General features: G+C 45.2%; 5 protein-coding genes across 7 annotated transcripts; 3 read left to right on the plus strand and 2 right to left on the minus strand.

Moving 5' to 3' along the window:
* Positions 1–613: 613 nt before the first annotated feature.
* LOC117183555 (histone H2A-like) lies at positions 614–1,129 on the minus strand. Its single transcript, XM_033377777.1, has one exon. It carries the CDS (start codon positions 1,126–1,128, stop codon positions 688–690), a length of 441 nt encoding a protein of 146 aa, XP_033233668.1. The 5' UTR covers position 1,129; the 3' UTR covers positions 614–687.
* Positions 1,130–1,229: 100 nt separating this feature from the next.
* Positions 1,230–1,701, plus strand: LOC117183560 (histone H2B). Its single transcript, XM_033377791.1, has one exon. It carries the CDS (start codon positions 1,291–1,293, stop codon positions 1,660–1,662), a length of 372 nt encoding a protein of 123 aa, XP_033233682.1. The 5' UTR covers positions 1,230–1,290; the 3' UTR covers positions 1,663–1,701.
* Positions 1,702–2,028: 327 nt separating this feature from the next.
* LOC117183919 (histone H1-like) lies at positions 2,029–2,721 on the minus strand. Its single transcript, XM_033379468.1, has 2 exons — positions 2,713–2,721; positions 2,029–2,640 (listed from the first exon to the last, which is right to left on the minus strand). The coding sequence occupies exons 1-2, from the start codon at positions 2,719–2,721 to the stop codon at positions 2,119–2,121; spliced, it is 531 nt and encodes a 176-aa protein (XP_033235359.1). The 3' UTR covers positions 2,029–2,118.
* A 9,032-nt stretch (positions 2,722–11,753) lies between these two features.
* p (WD40 repeat domain-containing protein pink) lies at positions 11,754–14,879 on the plus strand. The gene is made up of 3 exons (XM_033376575.1): positions 11,754–12,017; positions 12,088–12,588; positions 12,661–14,879. The coding sequence occupies exons 1-3, from the start codon at positions 11,937–11,939 to the stop codon at positions 14,569–14,571; spliced, it is 2,493 nt and encodes an 830-aa protein (XP_033232466.1). The 5' UTR covers positions 11,754–11,936; the 3' UTR covers positions 14,572–14,879.
* A 675-nt stretch (positions 14,880–15,554) lies between these two features.
* bel (ATP-dependent RNA helicase bel) lies at positions 15,555–20,498 on the plus strand. Of its 3 annotated transcripts, none has more exons than XM_033376576.1 (5): positions 15,555–15,727; positions 15,798–16,251; positions 17,408–17,765; positions 17,833–19,716; positions 19,782–20,498. In XM_033376576.1, exons 2-5 carry the CDS (start codon positions 16,207–16,209, stop codon positions 19,904–19,906), a joined length of 2,412 nt encoding a protein of 803 aa, XP_033232467.1. In that variant the 5' UTR covers positions 15,555–15,727; positions 15,798–16,206; the 3' UTR covers positions 19,907–20,498. The 3 variants fall into 3 exon arrangements, with proteins under 3 accessions (XP_033232467.1, XP_015037549.1, XP_002137583.1); XM_015182063.2 differs by lacking the exon at positions 15,555–15,727 and having other exon boundaries at positions 15,752–16,010; positions 16,120–16,251; XM_002137547.4 differs by lacking the exon at positions 15,555–15,727 and having other exon boundaries at positions 15,753–16,251; positions 17,833–19,707.
* Positions 20,499–21,260: the final 762 nt, after the last annotated feature.

The raw sequence follows: 21,260 nt of genomic DNA on the forward strand, positions 1-21,260 counted from the left end.
TTTCAGTCAGTTCAGCCTACAGTGACAGGCTAATTAGACACCATAGTATGCTCGCCAGACGATTACTACCTGCCAGGCCTTTGAGGCGGTTGAAGAGATTGGGTTTTGCCAAAACTATTGGCCAACTCTAAGTTTCCCTCCCAATATTATAATATTACTTTTTTTTTATTATTACTATATACTATACTATATTATATCTCTATAAGTCCTCTTGCATAAAGCAATAGGTTTGGTCTCCTTAATACTATTTACCTGTGTTGTTAAGATACGATATATGCAATGTACGGATTCAACGCTTAATAAATAAATAAAAAAAAAAAAAAGTCAGTTCAGCCATCTTTCCAAGATGGGCACTTTTTGGTCGAAAGTATTCTCGTAGATAAACTTGGGTAGAAACATGGGTAGGTAGGAAAAATTTGGGTTCTTTCTTGGCAAGCAAACATTGAATTTCATCCGTTGTTCAGATGAGTCGGACGCAACTGTACTTTCTGTAACTGTACCAAAAAAAACAAAAATATGCGTGTTTGGCCTGCAGAAATATGTGCATTTTATTTCAACTGATAATAATGAATGATAATAAATTATGAAAATTCTCTTAATTCTTTAGTCATAGTTTGGTCGTCCTGAAAAGGACGTTTTGGTTTATATATTGTACAAGAATGTAAATTGTTTTTGCTATTGGAACATTTATGCCTTCTTCTCGGTCTTCTTGGGCAGCAGAACGGCCTGGATGTTGGGCAACACACCACCCTGAGCAATGGTGACGCCTGAGAGCAGTTTGTTCAACTCCTCATCGTTGCGGATGGCCAGCTGCAGATGGCGAGGGATAATTCTCGTCTTCTTGTTATCACGGGCAGCATTGCCAGCCAACTCGAGAACTTCAGCGGCCAAGTATTCCATCACGGCTGCCAGGTAAACGGGAGCGCCGGCACCGACACGCTCGGCATAGTTGCCCTTGCGAAGTAGACGATGAATACGACCAACAGGGAACTGAAGACCAGCACGGTTCGACCGAGACTTTGCCTTTCCCTTCACTTTGCCACCTTTACCACGACCAGACATGTTAATAGATTCCTTTTCTTTTTCACTGTTCACACACGAATGTTGTCCAACCCCACAGAACGCCATATTTATACCTTTTCCGACTGCATGACCGCTCAACCAAGGGGTGGGTTTTCGCCCGCTACGAAATGTATGTTAAACCTGAACAGACTACTCGAATAAAACTATAAGGTTCTGAGCCCAGTCCGTTCAAACACATTAAGTGTTTTACATAAAGTGAAGTGAAAAATGCCTCCCAAGACTAGTGGAAAGGCAGCCAAAAAGGCTGGAAAGGCTCAGAAGAACATTACCAAGAACGACAAGAAGAAGAAGCGCAAGAGGAAGGAGAGCTATGCCATCTATATTTACAAAGTTCTGAAGCAAGTCCATCCTGACACTGGTATTTCGTCGAAAGCGATGAGCATCATGAACAGCTTTGTAAATGACATCTTCGAGCGCATTGCTGCCGAGGCGTCTCGCTTGGCTCATTACAACAAGCGCTCAACCATCACCAGTCGGGAAATCCAAACGGCTGTGCGCCTGCTGCTGCCGGGAGAGCTGGCCAAGCACGCTGTTAGTGAGGGAACCAAGGCTGTCACCAAGTACACCAGCTCCAAGTAAATTGGTTTCGAACAAAACCCAAAAAGGCCCTTTTCAGGGCCACAAAATGTTCTTCCAAAGAAATTCCATTTTCAATATACTATGTATAATTTCATCGATACGCAAGAAATATATGCACAATACAATACAAATTTTATTCAATTGCCGACCTCTGAGATACAGCGTCTGTGTGAACGGTTTTTCATACATATGTACATATTTACGTATTTGATTCGGTTCGGGGAAAATGCATTCCGAATAAGTCTTTGAATAACGTTTGAACTGGATGCTAAATATTAAATATCTGTAGCATACTCGTATGCTGTATATACTGTATGCAAGACAAGGCTCGATAATTTGTATCTCTTTTGAATATAGTTTTGTAGCCCTGAAAAGGGCTTGTTTAAATCAATTTCAGACGGATACATCTAAAATTTCGAATGCGACCTTGTACACCAACGTGTACTGTTTCACACTTTACTTTTTGGCCGCTGTCGTCTTGGCTTTCGGCTTCTTTACAGTGGCGGGAGCTGCTGGCTTCTTCGTTGTCTTCTTGGGCTTGACAGATGCCGCTGCAGCTACAGCCTTTGCTTTTGGCTTTGGCTTTGGTTTTGCTGGGCTCGACTTGGCCTTTGTCGCTGCTGGCTTCGCCTTCACGATTCCAGTTTTCTTCGCATCCTTAGCCTTTGCCTTCTCAGTTTTCTTCTTCTCGGCGGTCTTCTTGGTGGCGACTGACTTCTTCACCTTTAGTTTCTTGTCACCGGCAGCGGCTGCTTTTTTAGGGCTTGCTGTCTTCTTGGTTGCCGCCGACGACGATGACGCCACCTTCTTACTTTTAACTTTCTTCTCGACAGATGCAACCTTTGGGTTGGGCGCCTTTTTGGCGGAAGCCGACAGAAACACAAAAAACAAATACCAAAAAAATAACAAAGAGATATTTTCAAAGAGATTGCGTATATATTGTCTTGTTGTTGTTTGTGTGGGGGTGTGCTGTGCTGCCTATTTTTGCACTGTTCACTTGCCGATTTGTTCTACTGTTTTCGTTTATCTACTATTGTTATTGGACCGTACTGTGGCCATTTGAAGTGCCCTGTACGAAATAATCTGTCATCTACATACCATAAACAAACCATAAGCATAGCATACGTACATACACTTGGCCTTGGTGTGTGTCCGTGTTTTGTGATTGTTTTGTGTATTTGGTTCTGTTCTGTGGTTGAGGGGTGTTATATATATGGGGGATAGGTAAGGGCAGATCGCATTCCTTTTTGGAGAGAAAATGACGACCGCTAAAAAGGATGGGGAAGCCAATGTTGCTGCCACGGCCGTTTATTTATTTTTTTTTCTGAAATGTCTTGTGATTCTGTATTTCGGAAAGTCCCCCATTTTCATCCTGATACCAACACCGATCACTGCCACTACCACCAACCACTACCCGTCTACGCATCTGGGGAAAAACGAACTTCAACATGAAGAAATCGACCCGTCAACAACAGCAGCGGCAGCAGCAATCTCAATCGAGAAAGAAGACAAATAAAAAAACAACAACAACAACAACTTCGGCATCATCATCGTCGTCGTCGTCGTCGCCACGATCATCGCCGGCATCAACGCATCCGGCGACCACAATAGAGGCGGCGACTGCATCATCGGCGTCGACAACGGCGACGACAGCGGCGACAATGAATACATCAACAGCAGAGACAGCGGCGGCAGCGGCTGCAGCAGCAGCGGCACCAGCGGCGGCAATAATGGATGCCGCAACAGCCGTAGCGCTAAAACAACCACAAACAACTCATCAAGCTACAACAACAATACCAGCTACAGCATCAGCTGCAGCATCAACTACAGCTACAGCACCAGCTACAGCTACAGCTACAACATCAACTACAGCATCAGTTGCAGCACCATCAACTGCAATAGCTACACATCGAGACGCTCCAACAGTGCCGATGACTAGTGTTGGGTCGTTCGTGAACGAACGAACAAAATTGAACTATTCATGGAAGTGAACGAACTGAATAAGTTCATCTTATTCGTTCTTTTTCGTTCATCGTTCTTTTTTGTTCATCGTTCTTTTCCGTTCGTTCTTTTTTGTTCATCGCTCCTTTTTGTTCATCTGTCGTTCTTTTTTGTTCATCGTTCGTTTTTGTTCCTCATGTTCGCTATGTTTGAGCTGGTATGGCAGCTCTTTTTGTTTTGCTCATTTCGTTTTGTTCGCTATTTTTGAGTTAGTATGGCAGCTCTTTTCACATTTTGTTGTGGCGGACTCTGGCAAGAAAGTTGAAAAGAAAATTAAACTGTTTTGAAATGTCGCTTAAACGTAAATTTAGTGCTTTATGGAATCACTTCGACGCCATAGATGACAAAAAGGCAAAGTGCAAGTACTGCAAGTCGGATTTGAGTATAGCCGGAGGTTCACAGAGCAATTTAACACGGCACGATTGCAGCAGCGGACAAGGATATCAAAAAATTATAAAAATCCTCAATGATAACAATAAAAAAAATCACAATATAATTAAACCAATAAAAATACTCAAACTCAAACAGCAACCGAAACAAAAGGACAGAAAAAAGAAAATAATACAAAATAATCAATAATAATAATAAGCAATATGCTGCATATATTGCAGAAATTACCGAGCTCAAAGCTCAAAATCTCAAATTAACTGAGCAAATTGGAAAACTCATCGAACATATGCAAAATACTAGCTCAAATAATTTGCCAAACACCAAGAACAACAACAACAATGACAATGACAATAATAATATTAAAATTAATAAAAAATTAATTAACAAATATCAAAAGAACATCAACATCAACAATGATAGCGGAAACAGCTGCAGCAGCAGGAACAACAACAACAACAACAACAACAACTGCTTCGCCATACTAACCAACTACGATGGCCATGATGATGATGATGATGTTTATCATCATATTGATGACAATGATAATAATGAGGACTACAGCAGTACTGATGAAATCGATATGGCTGAATTCCCACCGCTCTCCGGACCAGCTAGAGTGTGCAATGGGAGACAGACCAGTATCGATAAATCAACTCACATGAACGGCGACAACGACAACGATGACGATGCACCAATTGTATCGTCATACTATGATGACAAACCATCAACATCAGCAGCAGCAGCAGCAACAACAACGACAACGACAACAACGGCAAACCGCAACAGCGACAGCAACAGCAGCAGCAACACCAGTACAAGCAGCAGCAGTAGCGGCGACTATTGCTAAAAAACTACCACCACCGAAAGCAGCTGCAACAGCAGCAAATGCAGGTAAAACAAAAACAAACAAACAATAACGGCAAACATCCACCCATAATTGCTGTATATAATGTAAACACAAAACAAATGGCACATAGAATTACAAACATTATTAAATCTAAGAACTTTACGCTTAACATTAAGAATAAGAATCTAGTTTATGTACAGTTAAGAAACCTAAACGATTACCAACTAATTATAAGTACACTAAATACAGAAAATGTACACTATTACACGTACACACCCAAAAATCTCAAACCAATTTCATTACTAATCAAAAAGCTACCCACCAACGTATAGGATTCGCAGGAGATTCAATCGGCAATTGTTGAACAATTTCCACAAATCGAATTGATATCTGTTAAAATTTTCAAAGACAAATTCTGGCTAATCCAGATCAAAAAATGTACCAATGACAATAACAACAACAATACCAATACCAATGCTGCCATCGAGCAGATTGGCAAACTGATGAAAATGAAAAGTCTACTAAATTGTCGGATTACAGTCGAAAGATTGAAACCAAACAATGGCCAAATTAGCATCCAACAGTGTCGCAATTGCCAGCGTTGCACACACTCGGCAAGCAATTGTAAGCTAGCATATCGATGTGTCAAATGTATTGAACAACATCAGCCGGGCCAATGCCGGATCAAGAAACGTGACGAGCAAACGGCCAACGCTAACGCTAACGCTAATGAAACGCCGATTGTCCAGTGTGTCAACTGTAAGGGGGCGCATACGGCAAACGCTAAAATATGCCCAATTCGTTTGGCGACACTGCAACGCCAAAACGAACATAAAGCAAAACTAAATGCGAATAGAATGGTAACATCAACAACAACGGAACGACAAATACGAAAAACCGACGTCATATCGGCAATACGCAAGGGTAAAACGTTCGCATCGCTCCTTAAAGGAGTCAATGCCAGCACTAGCGCAAACACAAACACCAATGGCAAACGGGCCGCTAATAATAATAATAATAATAACAACAACAATAACAAAAACAAAAATACACCATCAACAATGACAATTAGCCAAGCGCTGAGACAGCACGCGGTCAATAACCGATTGCAATCGTCGACATCACCGTGATCGATCTTGGCCGATCTAAATCGAGACGCCATGAACATATTTGGCATGAATTTCACACAATTTATACAGATTGTCAAAGAGACCACTCGGAATTATGATCCCAAACTGAATACACATGAGCAAAAGCAAAGCATTATGCTTGATCTGGCATTCCAAATAGCGGCAGCCACCTCGACCGCCACCGCCAATGACACTAATGCCAACATCGAATGACTAAACTAAAGATTCTCGCCCAGAATGTCAACTCGCTGATAGCGCAGCATAAACGAATCGAATTAAATGCACTGTTGAACAAACACCAACCAGACATTCTGATTGCCATTGAACACCGGCTCTTGGAGCGTCATCGGGTGTATTTGGATCATTACGCGTTCGTGAGGCAAACACAGTTGGCAACGGACATCGGGAATCGTAGCGGCTTGGGTACGCGTGGCGGCTCAGTTGGCATTTGTGTGCGCAAAAATGTCAACTGTTCAACCATCAAACCGCTTGCATCGTTGCGTTTCCTCGAGGCATTGATCCTAAAAATTCATACGAAAGCAACACAAGCAACAGCAACAACAGCACCAGTGCAATCGATGGCAACCATTGTCGTGGTGGGACTCTATTTGAGACCGAGAGATCCGCTGCTGGCCAGTGATCTCAACACGATTATGGATACACTGAACAAAAATGCCAACGATACGCCAATTATTATCGGCGGTGATCTGAATGCTAAGCACCCAAGCTGGCATCGGCCATTCTACGATCCGAAGCATGTTAACAAAAACGGACGATTACTGTTCGATTGGCTGGGCAAGCAGACCAACTTGATATTGTACCCGAGCCGTGAGCCAACGAGACGTAATCCAATCAGTAACAATAACAGCAATGCCATCGATGCATCGATTGATGTGTTTATATGCACCACGGATCTGCCGATCATCAGTGCGGACACGGGTGTGGATGATTATGATCCGGGGCTGGGTCACGGTGTTGGCTGTGCGGCCACCCTTGATGAATTCCCATCGGATCATCTTGGGATCGAGTTACGGCTCGATTTAAATGGCCGACAGTTCCAGTACTGTGATCCGATCGAATATAGCCTGTTCAACCGAATCGATACGATCAAGTGGAACGCAACGATACTGAAACATTTGCGCGCACACGAACGGCACGTAAAACGATTCGACTTGGTAAATATTGTCACGAGTTGATTGCGTGCAAGAAACTACTCAGACATGGACTGCACCGTATGCATGGCCGTCTAACGGAACAGTGTAGGTCCAATGTTAAACACCTGATCGCCATCATCACCAAGGACATTAATAAGCAAATTAAATTTGCTAAATTGAAAAATATTGAAAAACAGATCACAACACTCGATCCGTCCAAGATGAGCATCAGATCGTTGAGTAACAGTAACAACAACAATAGTAGTAGCAACAACACAATCGATACAGCCATTGAGCTGACCGTTGATGAACTAAATGCGATCGATCTGCCATTGGCGAAAATCATCACTGATGATTTTGAAAAGATAAACGCGCTGGCATGGTCTTTCGAGCGAATTCATCAGCAAAACGATGACATATCGATGACAACCATGGGACTGAGACAGCACACGGCACATGTAAACGATACATTTGATGGGTACTTCGATGAACCATATGAACCAGCCAATCATTCAACTAAATGAAACACAAACGGCAGATGGTAATTGGCCAGCCGATCAGCAGCAGCGGTTACAACAACAATATGGATTTACGAACGCTCGTCAATTGTTCGATTGGTTGAAATGGAAAAACAACAAGAAATCCCAAGGACACGACGGCACCAGTAACTTTCTGTTGCGCCACTGTAACATGGTGTTGAGGCATCTGGCGATGATATTCAATCATTGCTATCACATTGGTCACTATCCGTCCGCGTGGAAGATTGGCAGAGTTAAACCGATACCCAAGACAAATATAAAACGTGAGAAATTGCTCGCCTATCGGCCGATCTCGGTACTGTCGGCGGTAAGCAATCTCTTTGAGAAGATGCTGCGGCGGCACATTGAACGGCACGTGATCGATCAGCGAATTCTGAAAGTGTATCAATTTGGCTTCCGCGATGGTTACTCGACCAGCCATGCACTGGCAGTGGCCAACAACATCATAACGGACAATCTAAGCAGAAAAAGACCAACAATTACATGTGCCCTGGACCTGGAGAAGGCATTCGATACGGTATGGATCAACGGATTGCTATGCAAGATGATCCAAAAGTATCGTTTTAGCCATCATATAACCCACATCATACGCTCGTATCGCTCGACGGAATATAACGGCCGGTGTGCCGCAGGGATCACTGCTCGCACTGTTGCTTTTCAATTTGTATCTGGCCGATTTTCCCGACTATCGGCCGCCATCGAAAAACACAATGAATCAGATCAAAATCCAGCCACTCATATACGCCGATGATATACTGCTGCTGGCATCGGGCATGCGTCAGGTGTCGGCGAACGTACAGCTCAACATGTACATTGACCAGCTATGCTACTATTTCCGCAAATGGCGTTTGAAAATTAACGAGCCGAAATGTGAATGCTGCATGATTGTGGGCCCATCGAAGGCGGGACTGTTCCGAAATGCACGCAACTTTACGCCATTAATCGTGATCAATGGCAGCGTACAGGTTCAGGTCAAGGACTCACTCAGATACCTGGGTGTCGTCTTCGATCACAAGCACAACTTTCACAAGCATCTCGATCTGGTGCTGGGCAAAGCCAAGCGACAAATGCGATAGTGAGTAGATATTTTGGTTTAATCAGCAGCAGTAACACCGGGACATCATCGTCGTCGTCATCGGCACTGGATAATAATAACAATGAGAAAATCACCAAAATACGATCACTCATCTACAAGAAGTTGATTCAGCCGTTGTTGCTGTATGGCCATGTGGCATGGTTCAACATCACATCGACACAAATGGAGCGATTGCGCGTGTTTGAACGTGAGATATTGCGGAGAGCGTGCCGACCGATCACCGGTCATCGTTTCGATCGCAAAGTACCGAACAAGAAAACATATGCTCTGACCAACACCAGACGCATCGATGCCATGGCCAAACGATCAGATAGATCTCAGAGATTCGTTTGATCTATGACAGCACCGTGCAGAGCACAGCACTGACATTGGCCGAACGACAGTGGCACCATCACTGCCATCACCACCTAACAGCACATCATGCCCGCCTCCTTGCGCATTCAATTTAACACCAAATCGACAACAAAAGAATAAAACGTCAGTTGTGAAACAGTACAGAAAGTCAGTCACACATTTGTCGTTTGCTAAAATAATAACCAAATACAAAATCCTAGAAACTGCGGATCGAGGCTATTCAATTTCCTATGATAGAATAACAAATAACTGGCCCCCGATCTGTCAGAGAGAGGCAAGTATTTGTGTTTGGTATTACTGCGGCCTCCGCCGCCATGGGACTCCATGATCACCCCATTTACCTACTCGAAGCCAATAAATTGCTCGGAATTTTTTTTAACGCGAGTTTCAGCTCTATTCGGCATGATGCAGATCTTTCCCAGCGCAGTTTCTAGGATTTTGTATTTGTACTGTAAAGTGTGCTGTAAAGTTCTACCCGATACTCTGACTCAGCATAAATATATCGTATGTATTTTATCTGCCGGAACCGGTCTCGGAGCCAATGACTGCCGCAAGCCCTGGCACTGTTTGTCTCTAGCTCTGCCCCTTGCCACCCAAGGACCTATTCTATGCGAATTTTTAAATATTTCATATGTTTCCGCAACATCTGACCCGCTCTCACTCTTCACACATCAACGCCAGCCGTTAAGCCTCGCTCCCAGAGTGTGGCTATAAATAGAGATCATAATATGTTCATCCATCCGTGTATACGGATCCAGAGATGTCCAGAGATCCCTCCAAGAAGCGTGGTTGCGGAGGTTTAAGTGCGATCCGAGAAGTGTGGTTGCGGAGGTTCAATTTCGCTCCAAGAAGTGTGGTTGCGGAGGTTCGATGACGCTCCAAGAAGTGTGGTTGAGGAGGTTCAATTACGCTACAAGAAGTGTGGTTGCGGAGGTTAGATTACGCACCAAGAAGTGTGGTTGCGGAGGTTAGATTACGCTCCAAGAAGTGTGGTTGCGGAGGTTCGATGACGCTCCAAGAAGTGTGGTTGCGGAGGTTCAATTTCGCTCCAAGAAGTGTGGTTGAGAAGGTTAGATTACGCTTCAAGAAGTGTGGTTGCGGAGGTTCGATGACGCTCCAAGAAGTGTGGTTGCGGAGGTTAGATTACGCTCCAAGAAGTGTGGTTGCGGAGGTTCAATTACGATCCAAGAAGTGTGGTTGCGGAGGTTCAATTACGCTCCAAGAAGTGTGGTTGCGGAGGTTCAATTACGCTCCAAGAAGTGTGGTTGAGGAGGTTCAATTACGCTACAAGAAGTGTGGTTGCGGAGGTTCGATGACGCTCCAAGAAGTGTGTTTGCGGAGGTTCGATGACGCTCCAAGAAGTGTGGTTGCGGAGGTTAGATTACGCTCCAAGAAGTGTGGTTGCGGAGGTTCAATTACGCTCCAAGAAGTGTGGTTGCGGAGGTTTAAGTGCGATCCGAGAGGGATGGGAGGATCGCTGGGACTGTTGGTGGTTGCTGCCTCTCCACTGGCCGGAGCCGAACTGATGATGATTGCTCTGGCTGTGCTCCTTTTATTTCCGAAAAGCAGCTCTTCCATACGGGCATGTTCCTAACGCGTTTGTGCTGATCAGCTGGTTTTCGTCCTGGTGTGTACCTAACGCGTTTTGTGCTGATGAGCTGAAAATGTGCTGCTGGGGGTGTGACCGTTGGCGGCTGTGCTGTGGGCACATTGGGGATGATCGTCTACTGGTGGTTTTAGGTTTATTTTGTTTCTTTGTTGGTTTTTCTGTTTATTTCATTTGCAATTGTATGGCAGGTCTTCATGTATTTTATCTCTTAGGTGCTATTTATTCTTATTCCAACTAATACTTATTACTTAGTCTTCATGGTTTGTTCTTGGTGTTTCTAGTGTTTGTGTTGGTGTTTGTGGCGCCGGCGCTTGGTTTTCCTGTAGTGATGTAAATTTGAATGAAAACATCGATGTCGATGTCCATAGATGTTGTCAAAATCAAACATCGATGTTGGATTGATACATAGGATCACTAACCATACAGTATATACATAGATGTTCCAGTTCATACCACGAAAGCGTCATACCACCACTAACCATACAGTATGGTATGGAACTGTATGGTTTCCATACCATGTATGGTTAGTGTGGTTCAACCAAATATCAAAAACGAGGAATATGATGGAACTTAAATGCAAATAATTCGTCAGTATACTTAGGGTATATTTTGAAATTTGTGACGTTTGTCGGTATATTTTATATAAAGTATTTTAGTATATAAAAGTATTTTTAATACTTTTAGGTATTTTTTAGGTCAAAATTTAACCGACAGTATATCGGTCTATAATGGAGAATTTTGACAATTTCATCAATCTATTAAATTTCATTTTCAACGGTATATAGCAATCCAATAAATGAAAGTGTTTAAAATAAATCAGGCAATTAGAAAATAGATGTACTAATCGGATATAATTTTGTGGGCATAGCTAAATGTTCTATCTAGCTAATAATATTCCATGGAATATCAGAAACGAGGAATATGTAAAATAGAACTGGAATTCGTCAGTATATTTACGGTATATTTTTTAAATGAGACGGTATATTTTTGTATATTTCTTAGGGTCGGTCAAACTGGTCAGAGCGTGGTTCTTTGATAAAAATGATTAATAATTATTATTAAAATTGCTCAATTGTTGGTATACACTCAAGATACGCTGTTTAGCCGACGCGCTATGTTTTTAAAGACCAGTTTCTGAAATCAGAAGTTGCATAATGGCGGATGAGTATTGTCTGACGAACTTTATTGATTTTTCGTTGTCTTTGTCGCTGCCCCTGAAGCACAATCGAATAAAGGTACATATTAGCTCATCTGCAATCTAATGCACCGTACTCGACCATTGTACAACCTCTTCTTTTCCCGCAGTACACATGCTTCGACATCTCCGACAGCTACATCATCTTTGGAGCTTCCTCCGGCTCCCTCTATCTATTCAATCGCAACGGAAAGTTTCTGCACCTCATCCCCAACAAACATGGAGCCATCACCAACCTGAGCATATCAGCCAACAACAAGTACGTTGCCTTCTCCACTCAGCGATCCCTTATTTGCGTGTACGTTGTGAACCTGTCCGCCCAGGCTACGCCGCAGGTGATCGTCACTCATCTGGACCAATCTGTCCAGGTCAGCTGCATCCATTGGACGCAGGACGAGAAGCAATTTTACTACGGTGACTCTCGGGGCCAGGTGAACCTTGTCCTGCTCTCTTCCTTCATAGGCCACAGTCTGCTGCTCAACATGACTGTGCACCCCTTGCTCTATCTCGACTCGCCCATTGTCCAGATCGATGACTTCGAATCCCTGCTCCTGGTGTCGAACTGCACCAAATGCATACTCTGCAATACCGAGTACGAGGAGTACAAACAGGTGATTATAGGTTAAACGAAGTCAGTACAAGTTTAGTCAGTACAACTGTTTTCCTCTTTACCCTATGTGTAGATCGGCAACCGTCCTCGTGATGGCGCCTACGGCGCCTGCTTTTTCATTTCGCCCCACGAGTCAGTGCAGCCGTCGCGCATCTACTGCGCACGGCCCGGTACCCGAATCTGGGAGGTGGACTTTGAGGGCGAAGTCATCCTGACCCATCAGTTTAAGACCGCCCTGGCCACGGCCCCCGCCAAGATACAGAAAACCACCAACGTAGACAACAACGCAGACGAGCTGGACTCCAACGACGAGTTGCTGGACTACCAGCCGCAGCAGTTGCAGTTCTCTAGGGTGCAGAGGCTTAGCCATGATTTTCTATTGGCCTATACCGAGCTGGGGCTCTACATCTTCGACGTGCGCAACTCATCCGTAGTCCTATGGTGCAACCAGTTCGAGCGGATTTTGGACTGCCGTGTATCCGGAATGGAGATATTTGTGTTCACGCAGACGGGTTCATTGTACAGCGTGCAGCTGCAGACACTCCACGGGTATTCCATCACTCTAATGCATCAGTCGAAGTTGCTCCAATGCGCGAATCTACTGCGCCAGCATGTGAAGTACTTTGCGGACAAGGCCAGGGAAAACTACGAGCTGAAGTTGCTCAATCAGCTTAAGCAACTGCTGATCGAAAGACAGGAGTACGAGCTCCTGAACGACATTTCCGTAATCTTCGATGCTATAGCTCAGTGCACAGGAACTGCGCTGGATACCCAAAGCTCTGGCGGCAGCTCGGCCGCCACCGAGCGTAGCGGAAGCATGAGAGCTATTGGAGTAAGCACCACTAAGGGCCCGCCAAAGGGTGTGTATGTCCTGGAGAACGCCTTTTGCGATAATCTAAAGCAACAGCCGAAGTCCGGACACTTTAAGGATGCCCTACTTACCGTCACCGGCAAGTTTGGAAAGAACATCATCAAATACAAGTTCAACATATTCGCAGAAGAGCAGCAACAGCTGGTGAGAGAGCTCATTCCAGCCAGTGAACGGTCTCTACCATTTAAGGACATCAAGGCCCGATACGAATCGGGTGATGTTGGGGAGGAGGAGATCGTGAGCCGCTGCAAGCGACCTACGCCGCAAGCGCCCCACATCAGCCCCGAGGAGAAGACCATCTACAACCTCTATCTTATCTGCAAGAGCGCCAAGTTCAGTCGGACGCACTGCGTTGAGCGCTATCGTGCCGTCTTCGATGAGTACGCAGCCAGCGAGCTGATAGCTCTGATGGGCAAGCTGGCCCAATTGATGGTGGAGCACGGAGATGGGCAGGAGCAAGCAGAACGAAATTGCTACGAAATGTACTTTAACTATTTGAACCCCGAGCTCATCTGGGAGGTGGATGACTCCACACGGGACTACATTGCCAGTGGATTTGTGCTCCTCAATGCCCCGCAGTGCATGGAGATCGTTAGATGTGACCACTGCGCCTTCCCTCTGCGGTTCGACAACGCCTGCCAGTACCACGAACTTGGAGCCGTCCTGCTTCGCTACTTCTGGTCTCGCAACGAGCAACTCAAGTGCTTCGATGTGGTACAAGCCGTTCCTGCCCTGCTTGATGTCCTGGCCAAGTTCTATTTGGCCGAGCAGAACCTCGATAAAGTCATCCCCATTGTACTCAACTATGGACAGCCGGAGCTGCTCTTGGACGTGGGGCGACAGCTCAACGTGTCTGCCTGGGCCCGCTGCTTCGAGCAGTTTGCGGAGCTGCAGCGTGGACGCCTAATCTGCGTAAACTGCGAGTGCGTGTCGAGCGTGGAACAGGACCAGCTGACGCGACATTTCTTTTACACTTGGAACTGCTTCCTTAACATCGCCCTCGACCACCTGACGGCCAGCGACACGTTGTCCCTGATCTTTAAGTGGAGCTCGTACATTCCGAACGATGCCATTGACAGAGAATTCTATTCCAGATGCTTGATCAAGGGCTAGTCCCAGCAGAACGACGATGCGACTTGCATACGAGATACTGCACAGGGTTTAGTTGATACATATATAGCATATGTAGCATATACATACATACATATACATCTACATATATTTACACACAGCTAACTATATATATAGCAATATATGGCCGTATTTAATGTTTCCACTATGTAATCTCAAGCTAGGACAGAAGCTATAGCCAATACCAAAAGCATTTATTCTATATAAAAATGTACACATCCATATATACATACATAAATTTCAAGGACGGCTAGCCGTTGGATGAATTAAAAATTTGTTGGTTAGTCTTAGTTCATGTCTCTCAATGCATTTTCGGTATATGGAAGTCGAACTGAGGAATTTCTTTTTCTTAACCACCGCATTTGAAACGATGAATGGTAGTTGTTATGAAACATTGTATAAATTGGTTCGACACCTATCATAATCCCCGGAATTTCCGCCAATATTATCTATCTGAAAATCTAAAAAAAAAGGTGTCAAGAGATTTCAGTCAAATTATCTGTGAAACGAATTCCTATTTTGAGGACCTTGACCAGTCAGATTATTAGCATGAACGTTTAATAAAGTCCAAAGAAGACTGTAAGTAAAAAGTGGCGGTTTCCTACTTAGGCCAAGGATTTGTCACCCTCTAATTTAAACCATATTTATTCCAGTTTTAACTTATATGCGTTTTGCGTCAGATCCCAAAATAGGAAGGCGTCGTACGCTTTAAAAAAATTCCAACACAAATTTTTTTGGCAAAAGTAATACAAAATTAAGTCAGCTTCACAAGATTTCTCTTCCATTCAAAAATCATCCAATTGCCGCCTTCGATACTGCCGCAGTCCGGCAGTGCCATAGAAAAATATATTATCATCATTGTCATCTCTAGCAGCCCGTAATAGGCAAGTTTCCCCCTGCAAAACCATCTATATAACCATCGAAAATTAAATAAATTCAATGCACCAGTATTAGAGCGGATCTGTAGACTGGGAGATTGGGTTTCCACATCCATTTTAAATTCGAAATCCTACTCTTCTCTTTCGAAAGATATTATCGATAGTGTCTTCGATGGTTTTGCAGCCCTCTAATTCTCTCACGAACGGCCTTGTTCTCTCGCTCTTTGTGTGAGCGATTGGTTGAGAGTTTCTTTTTAGAGGTGAGACGATGTGTCAGCGATGGTTTTGCAGCCCTCCAATTCTTTCATTTTCTTCTCATCTCTGATTTAGACACGCGTCTGAGCATAAAAAACGCGAACTCGTCGGAAAAATTAAAATTTCCAAGCGTAGCACAATTACAAAAACCGCTTGTAATTGTCGAGGCACAAGCAGGCCGTATAAGTTCGAAGTTGATCGATTCACAAATTGAACAAAGGAACTGTGAGAAGTACAGACTTCATTTGAAATTCCACATAATAACGTAGTAGCAGCAGCTTGTGGAACGTAAGAAGTTGTCGGAAAAACTAATGAAAAACGTATAGACACAAAGTGCAACACAAATACTAAAGAAAGAGAGAAACAATTTTCACACATCTTTTTTTGTCGCAAATAGCAAGTGTGCACCCGAACAAAGCGTAACAACTGCAAAATTTTCCTAAACGGAAAGCAAGAAAAAACAAGCAACTGATTGGAGGATAATATGAGTAATGCTATTAACCAAAATGGCACAGGTCTAGAGCAGCAAGTAAGTAAAGCAAATGAAATGTCGTCTGTTGGTTAGTCGAGTGGTGGGGGAATCCTGGGCGAAATATATATATTATACGGAAAAAGTATTATATGCATATGTAGACATATGTATATCCGTTCGACTGTGTGTGTGTGCGACAGTTTGTATGACGAGGCTCATGCGGTTATTGGACAATGTTCGGGCTAAAAATTTATTGATTTCATAACACGCAAATGTCTCTGGCTGTCAAGCGTATCTCTCATTTACAACGGTGAACTGTGTACGTGCACTGGTCTTCGGTGTATTTGTGTCCAAGTTCTTCTTCGTTATTCACATTTGTAATTTCTTTTGTATAATTTTTGCCCGTTTGCTTCCAATCTTTCGTGTGTGTGAAAGTGCTCGTCTTTTTTATGTTAATGTTAGTGTGAGCAGAGCCGCAATTCTAAACCAGTGCGTTGCTGTGTTTGTGTGCCTGTGTGCGTGCGTGTGTCAGTGTTCCGCTCTTTTTTCTCGCTTGCGCGCACATGTGGAAGCTGAGTGTTGTAAATAGGGTTGTCAGGCATAAAAAGGTTGTATCACAAATGTAGAGGGTGCTATTCAAAAATGTATAATATAATATTTATACCTTGGTAATATTTACGGTATACTGTATTTTCAATGCTTACTATACCTTAACCATTTTCGCATGAACAGACACCCTGTCTTGTATTTATATTTACAACACGCGTTCCACACTTTCCACTGATTCTCAATCCACAGCTGGGCTTATTATTCGCCGCTAAGAAACCTCCTACCAATACATGAAGCTTGTCTGAGATTTGCGTTTGTGTGTTTGTGGGTGGCCCTGTTGTTGTTGTGTTGCTAGGCGGGCACCCTCTCTGTGTAATGGCAAAGACCGAAAATCGGGGCTTTAAACTAGTTGCGCCTCTCTGTGTATGTGCGGGAGACTACACGGTGTGCACGAGTGTTCAGTGTGTGGGAAAGAAGAAAGAAATCGCACATGTTGCCAGGTGGTGGAAGAGAAGAAAGGGATATGGGATGGAGTTCTAGGAGAAAACTTGTTATGCCACCGGGTTGGGCTGCCATTCGATGAACTTGAGTAGCTTGTACACACGACGTCAATTTTATACTCACGGATCCGCTCGTGTCACGCACGACTTGCTTCTCGTTTCAGGTTGCTGGTCTGGACTTGAATGGCGGCTCAGCTGACTACAGCGGCCCCATAACAAGCAAGACTTCCACTAACTCGGTCACCGGTGGTGTTTATGTGCCCCCGCATCTTCGTGGTGGTGGTGGCAACAACAACGCAGCGGAGGTAGATAGCCAGGGCCAAGGCCAGGGCTTCGATTCGAGAGCCGCTAATCCGCGCGCCGACAGCAGGGAACCGCAGCAGAACCGCAGCGGTGAGTATCGCAGAGGCGGCGGCGGCGGTGGTCGTGGCTACAATCGTCAGAGCGGCGAGTACGGAAGTTTTGGCGGCGGAGGACGTCGTGGAGGAGGTGGTGGCGGTCGCTTTGAGGACAACTACAACGGTAAGTCGGGGGTTCGACCGTTGCAGGGCGAGTTTCTCATCTCATTTTATTGCACTTCTTATCACAGGTGATTTCGAATCGCGTCGTGGAGGCGACTGGAATCGCAGTGGTGGCGGCGGTGGACGAAGCTTCGGTGGGGATCGGCGAGGTCCCTCGTATCGCGGTGGTGGAGGCGGCAGTGGTACTGCCCTTGACGAACAGCCCGATGAGGGCCAACAACAGCCGCAACAGCCACGCAATGATCGCTGGCAGGAGCCAGAGCGCCCAAGCGGCTTTGATGGCGGTGTCGAAGGCGGCGCTCCGGGAGCAGGCGGAAACAGAACCTTTAACAATCGCGGCGAACGCGGAGGCGGCTCTGGCTACAACAGTCGCTGGAAGGAAGGCGGAGGCGGCAACACCGACTACACAAAACTGGGAGCCAGGGACGAGCGTTTGGAGCAGGAGCTGTTCGGCGTCGGCAACACGGGCATCAATTTTGACAAATACGAGGATATACCCGTGGAGGCGACGGGCCAGAATGTTCCACCTAATATCACAACGTTCGATGATGTGCAGCTGACGGAGATTATTCGCAACAACGTGAGCCTTGCGCGTTATGACAAACCGACACCGGTGCAGAAGCACGCCATACCGATCATCATCAGCGGACGTGATCTGATGGCCTGTGCCCAGACCGGCTCCGGAAAGACGGCCGCCTTTCTCGTGCCCATTCTTAATCAGATGTACGAGCACGGTATGTCGGCGCCGCCGCAGAACAATCGACAGTATAGCCGGCGCAAGCAGTATCCGTTGGGTCTGGTGCTGGCACCGACCCGCGAGCTGGCTACACAGATCTTTGAGGAGGCCAAGAAGTTCGCCTACCGTTCTCGCATGCGTCCGGCCGTTCTTTACGGCGGAAACAACACCAGCGAGCAGATGCGCGAGCTGGACCGGGGATGCCATTTGATTGTGGCCACACCGGGGCGATTGGAGGACATGATCACGCGCGGCAAGGTGGGTCTGGAAAATATTCGCTTTCTAGTACTGGACGAGGCCGATCGCATGTTGGACATGGGCTTTGAGCCGCAGATCCGTCGCATTGTGGAGCAGCTAAATATGCCACCCACTGGGCAGCGGCAGACGCTGATGTTCTCGGCCACATTCCCAAAGCAGATTCAGGAACTGGCGAGCGATTTTCTCAGCAACTACATTTTCCTCGCCGTGGGCCGAGTGGGCTCTACGTCCGAGAACATTACTCAGACCATTCTCTGGGTCTACGAGCAGGACAAGCGCTCGTATCTTCTCGATCTGCTCTCCTCCATACGGGATGGGCCCGAATATAGCAAGGACAGCCTGACGCTCATTTTCGTGGAGACAAAGAAGGGGGCGGACTCGCTGGAGGAGTTCCTCTATCAGTGCAGCCATCCGGTGACCAGCATTCATGGAGACCGCACGCAAAAGGAGCGCGAGGAAGCTTTGCGCTGCTTCCGCTCCGGCGATTGCCCAATTCTGGTGGCCACCGCTGTGGCTGCCCGTGGTCTGGACATTCCACATGTTAAGCATGTCATCAACTTTGATCTGCCCTCGGATGTGGAGGAGTATGTCCATCGCATTGGCCGTACCGGCCGTATGGGCAATCTCGGCGTGGCCACGTCCTTCTTCAATGAAAAGAACCGCAACATTTGCTCGGATCTGCTGGAGCTGCTGATTGAGACGAAGCAGGAGATTCCTAACTTCCTGGAGGATCTGCTCAGCTCGGATCGTGGGCATGGCGGAGCAAAGCGTCGCGGAGGTCCTGGCGCCCGCTATGGCGGCTCTGGCTTTGGCTCACGCGATTACCGCCAGAGCTCTGGCGGCGGCGGCGGCGGCGGTGGTAGTCGCGGCGGCAGTGGGCCCCCTCCCCGCAGCAGTGGCGCTGGAGGCGGTGGTGGCGGAAGCTTCCGCAGCAATGGAAACTCGTACGGTAAGTTTGGTGAGTGGAACAAGCAGGTTCCGGGTTCCAGATATTTTCTCACATATGCACTAATTTGATCTCAGGAGGCAACTCTGGTGGTGGCGGATACTACGGAAGCAGCGGCGGTGGTGGCGGATCCTATGGCGGCTCGTATGGCGGCGGCGCCGCCTCGCACTCAAGCAACGGTCCGGATTGGTGGGGTCAATGAGAAAGGCCTCATCCGCAGGGCCAGGGGTACCAACGGCCTGTGTACGCCACGCCGAGGGAGCAGCAGCAGCAGTCGCACTCGCATCATAGCAACTTTCGCAATTAACTAAAGAGAACTAAAGAGAGGAGAGAAAACACAAACAGAGATCAGTTGGTCAGTCGATAGAAACTATATATTATGTACACATACATACATATATTATATAGGAACAGCAAATGTGAAAGAGGATCTGTCTGTGCGCAGCGCAACACACACAAAACAGCAAACACACAAACACGGACACACAGAAATAGATCTAGACCATTTATCAGCTATCCCTCAAGTCGAACACCAACACTAACACCAACCATAACCCAACCCCATACCCAATAGAAGCAAAAATAATAAATGCTAAAAAATAAACTTAAAAAGTATGTTATTCATGTAAAGAGCGTACACTCAGGCCCATCCATCCCCCATCTGCCCCATCAACGAAACAGCAACAACAAATTCATTGAAGCGAAAAGAAAGGAAAGGATTTAAAAACAGACATACACACACACATATTACAAATATGATAAACACCACAATATAAGAATATTTAAGCAACAGATACAATTTTGAATTTTTTTCCATAAGGTATACTTCTCACATAATTTCTCTTGGAATTTTCAAATACAAATATATATATATAAATATATATATATACATACAAATATATATATTTATACTGTCGATAGCGGATCAAGATGATGAATGCGCAAAACTTGAACTTCAATTGATGATTTTAAACATGAAACGATAAATAGTAATGATATATGTACGATATGAAACAAGAAATCAACACAAAGAAAATATTAAAAAACAAAGTTTGCTAAACATAAATTTAATAATTTAGCAAATGAAAAAAAAAGATATATGTATTCTGATTTTGGTTTGATTTTAAATGTAAGATTTCGTACTCTATTCTGAATAGAATACATATATGAAAATCCCATACATTATGATAATTAGCTTCATTACCAACTGAACGTTGCAACTTTATGGGGCAATCTGTACAAGAAAAAGAAACCCTGTTTTCGAAGTCCCACTCATTGAAGCGCAGCTCGATAAGATACACAAGGTGGACGGCGGAAAACCGTTTGCAAAGTCCGGGTTGGCTTCGACCACAGTTGTATTTGTATACCAATGCTTTTGAAAGGACATACATACATATAACGGATTAGAAGGGGAAGGTAGTAGTAAAAATTAGTTTTAACAGAATTTAACAGCCCTTAGGCGCACACTGTAGCTGGAAGCGGAGCTGAGCGAGCCCTAAAACCTCATAAGGTACTTTAAAGTACTATGCGTATTCCTAAACAGCAGAACAAACGAG

Source organism: Drosophila pseudoobscura, chromosome 2 (genome assembly GCF_009870125.1).
Source record: "Drosophila pseudoobscura strain MV-25-SWS-2005 chromosome 2, UCI_Dpse_MV25, whole genome shotgun sequence".
Classification (NCBI taxonomy): domain Eukaryota; kingdom Metazoa; phylum Arthropoda; class Insecta; order Diptera; family Drosophilidae; genus Drosophila; species Drosophila pseudoobscura.

Excerpts from the sequence above, each read along its gene's own strand:
- p (XM_033376575.1), top strand. The coding sequence starts at position 11,937 with ATGGCGGATGAGTATTGTCTGACGAACTTTATTGATTTTTCGTTGTCT. Across the intron at positions 12,018-12,087 it reads TGAAGCACAATCGAATAAAG|TACACATGCTTCGACATCTC; the intron begins GTACATATTAGC and ends CTTTTCCCGCAG. Across the intron at positions 12,589-12,660 it reads AGTACGAGGAGTACAAACAG|ATCGGCAACCGTCCTCGTGA; the intron begins GTGATTATAGGT and ends CCCTATGTGTAG.
- LOC117183560 (XM_033377791.1), top strand. The coding sequence starts at position 1,291 with ATGCCTCCCAAGACTAGTGGAAAGGCAGCCAAAAAGGCTGGAAAGGCT.
- LOC117183555 (XM_033377777.1), bottom strand. The coding sequence starts at position 1,128 with ATGGCGTTCTGTGGGGTTGGACAACATTCGTGTGTGAACAGTGAAAAA.
- bel (XM_033376576.1), top strand. The coding sequence starts at position 16,207 with ATGAGTAATGCTATTAACCAAAATGGCACAGGTCTAGAGCAGCAA. Across the intron at positions 17,766-17,832 it reads CTTTGAGGACAACTACAACG|GTGATTTCGAATCGCGTCGT; the intron begins GTAAGTCGGGGG and ends TTCTTATCACAG. Across the intron at positions 19,717-19,781 it reads AAACTCGTACGGTAAGTTTG|GAGGCAACTCTGGTGGTGGC; the intron begins GTGAGTGGAACA and ends ATTTGATCTCAG.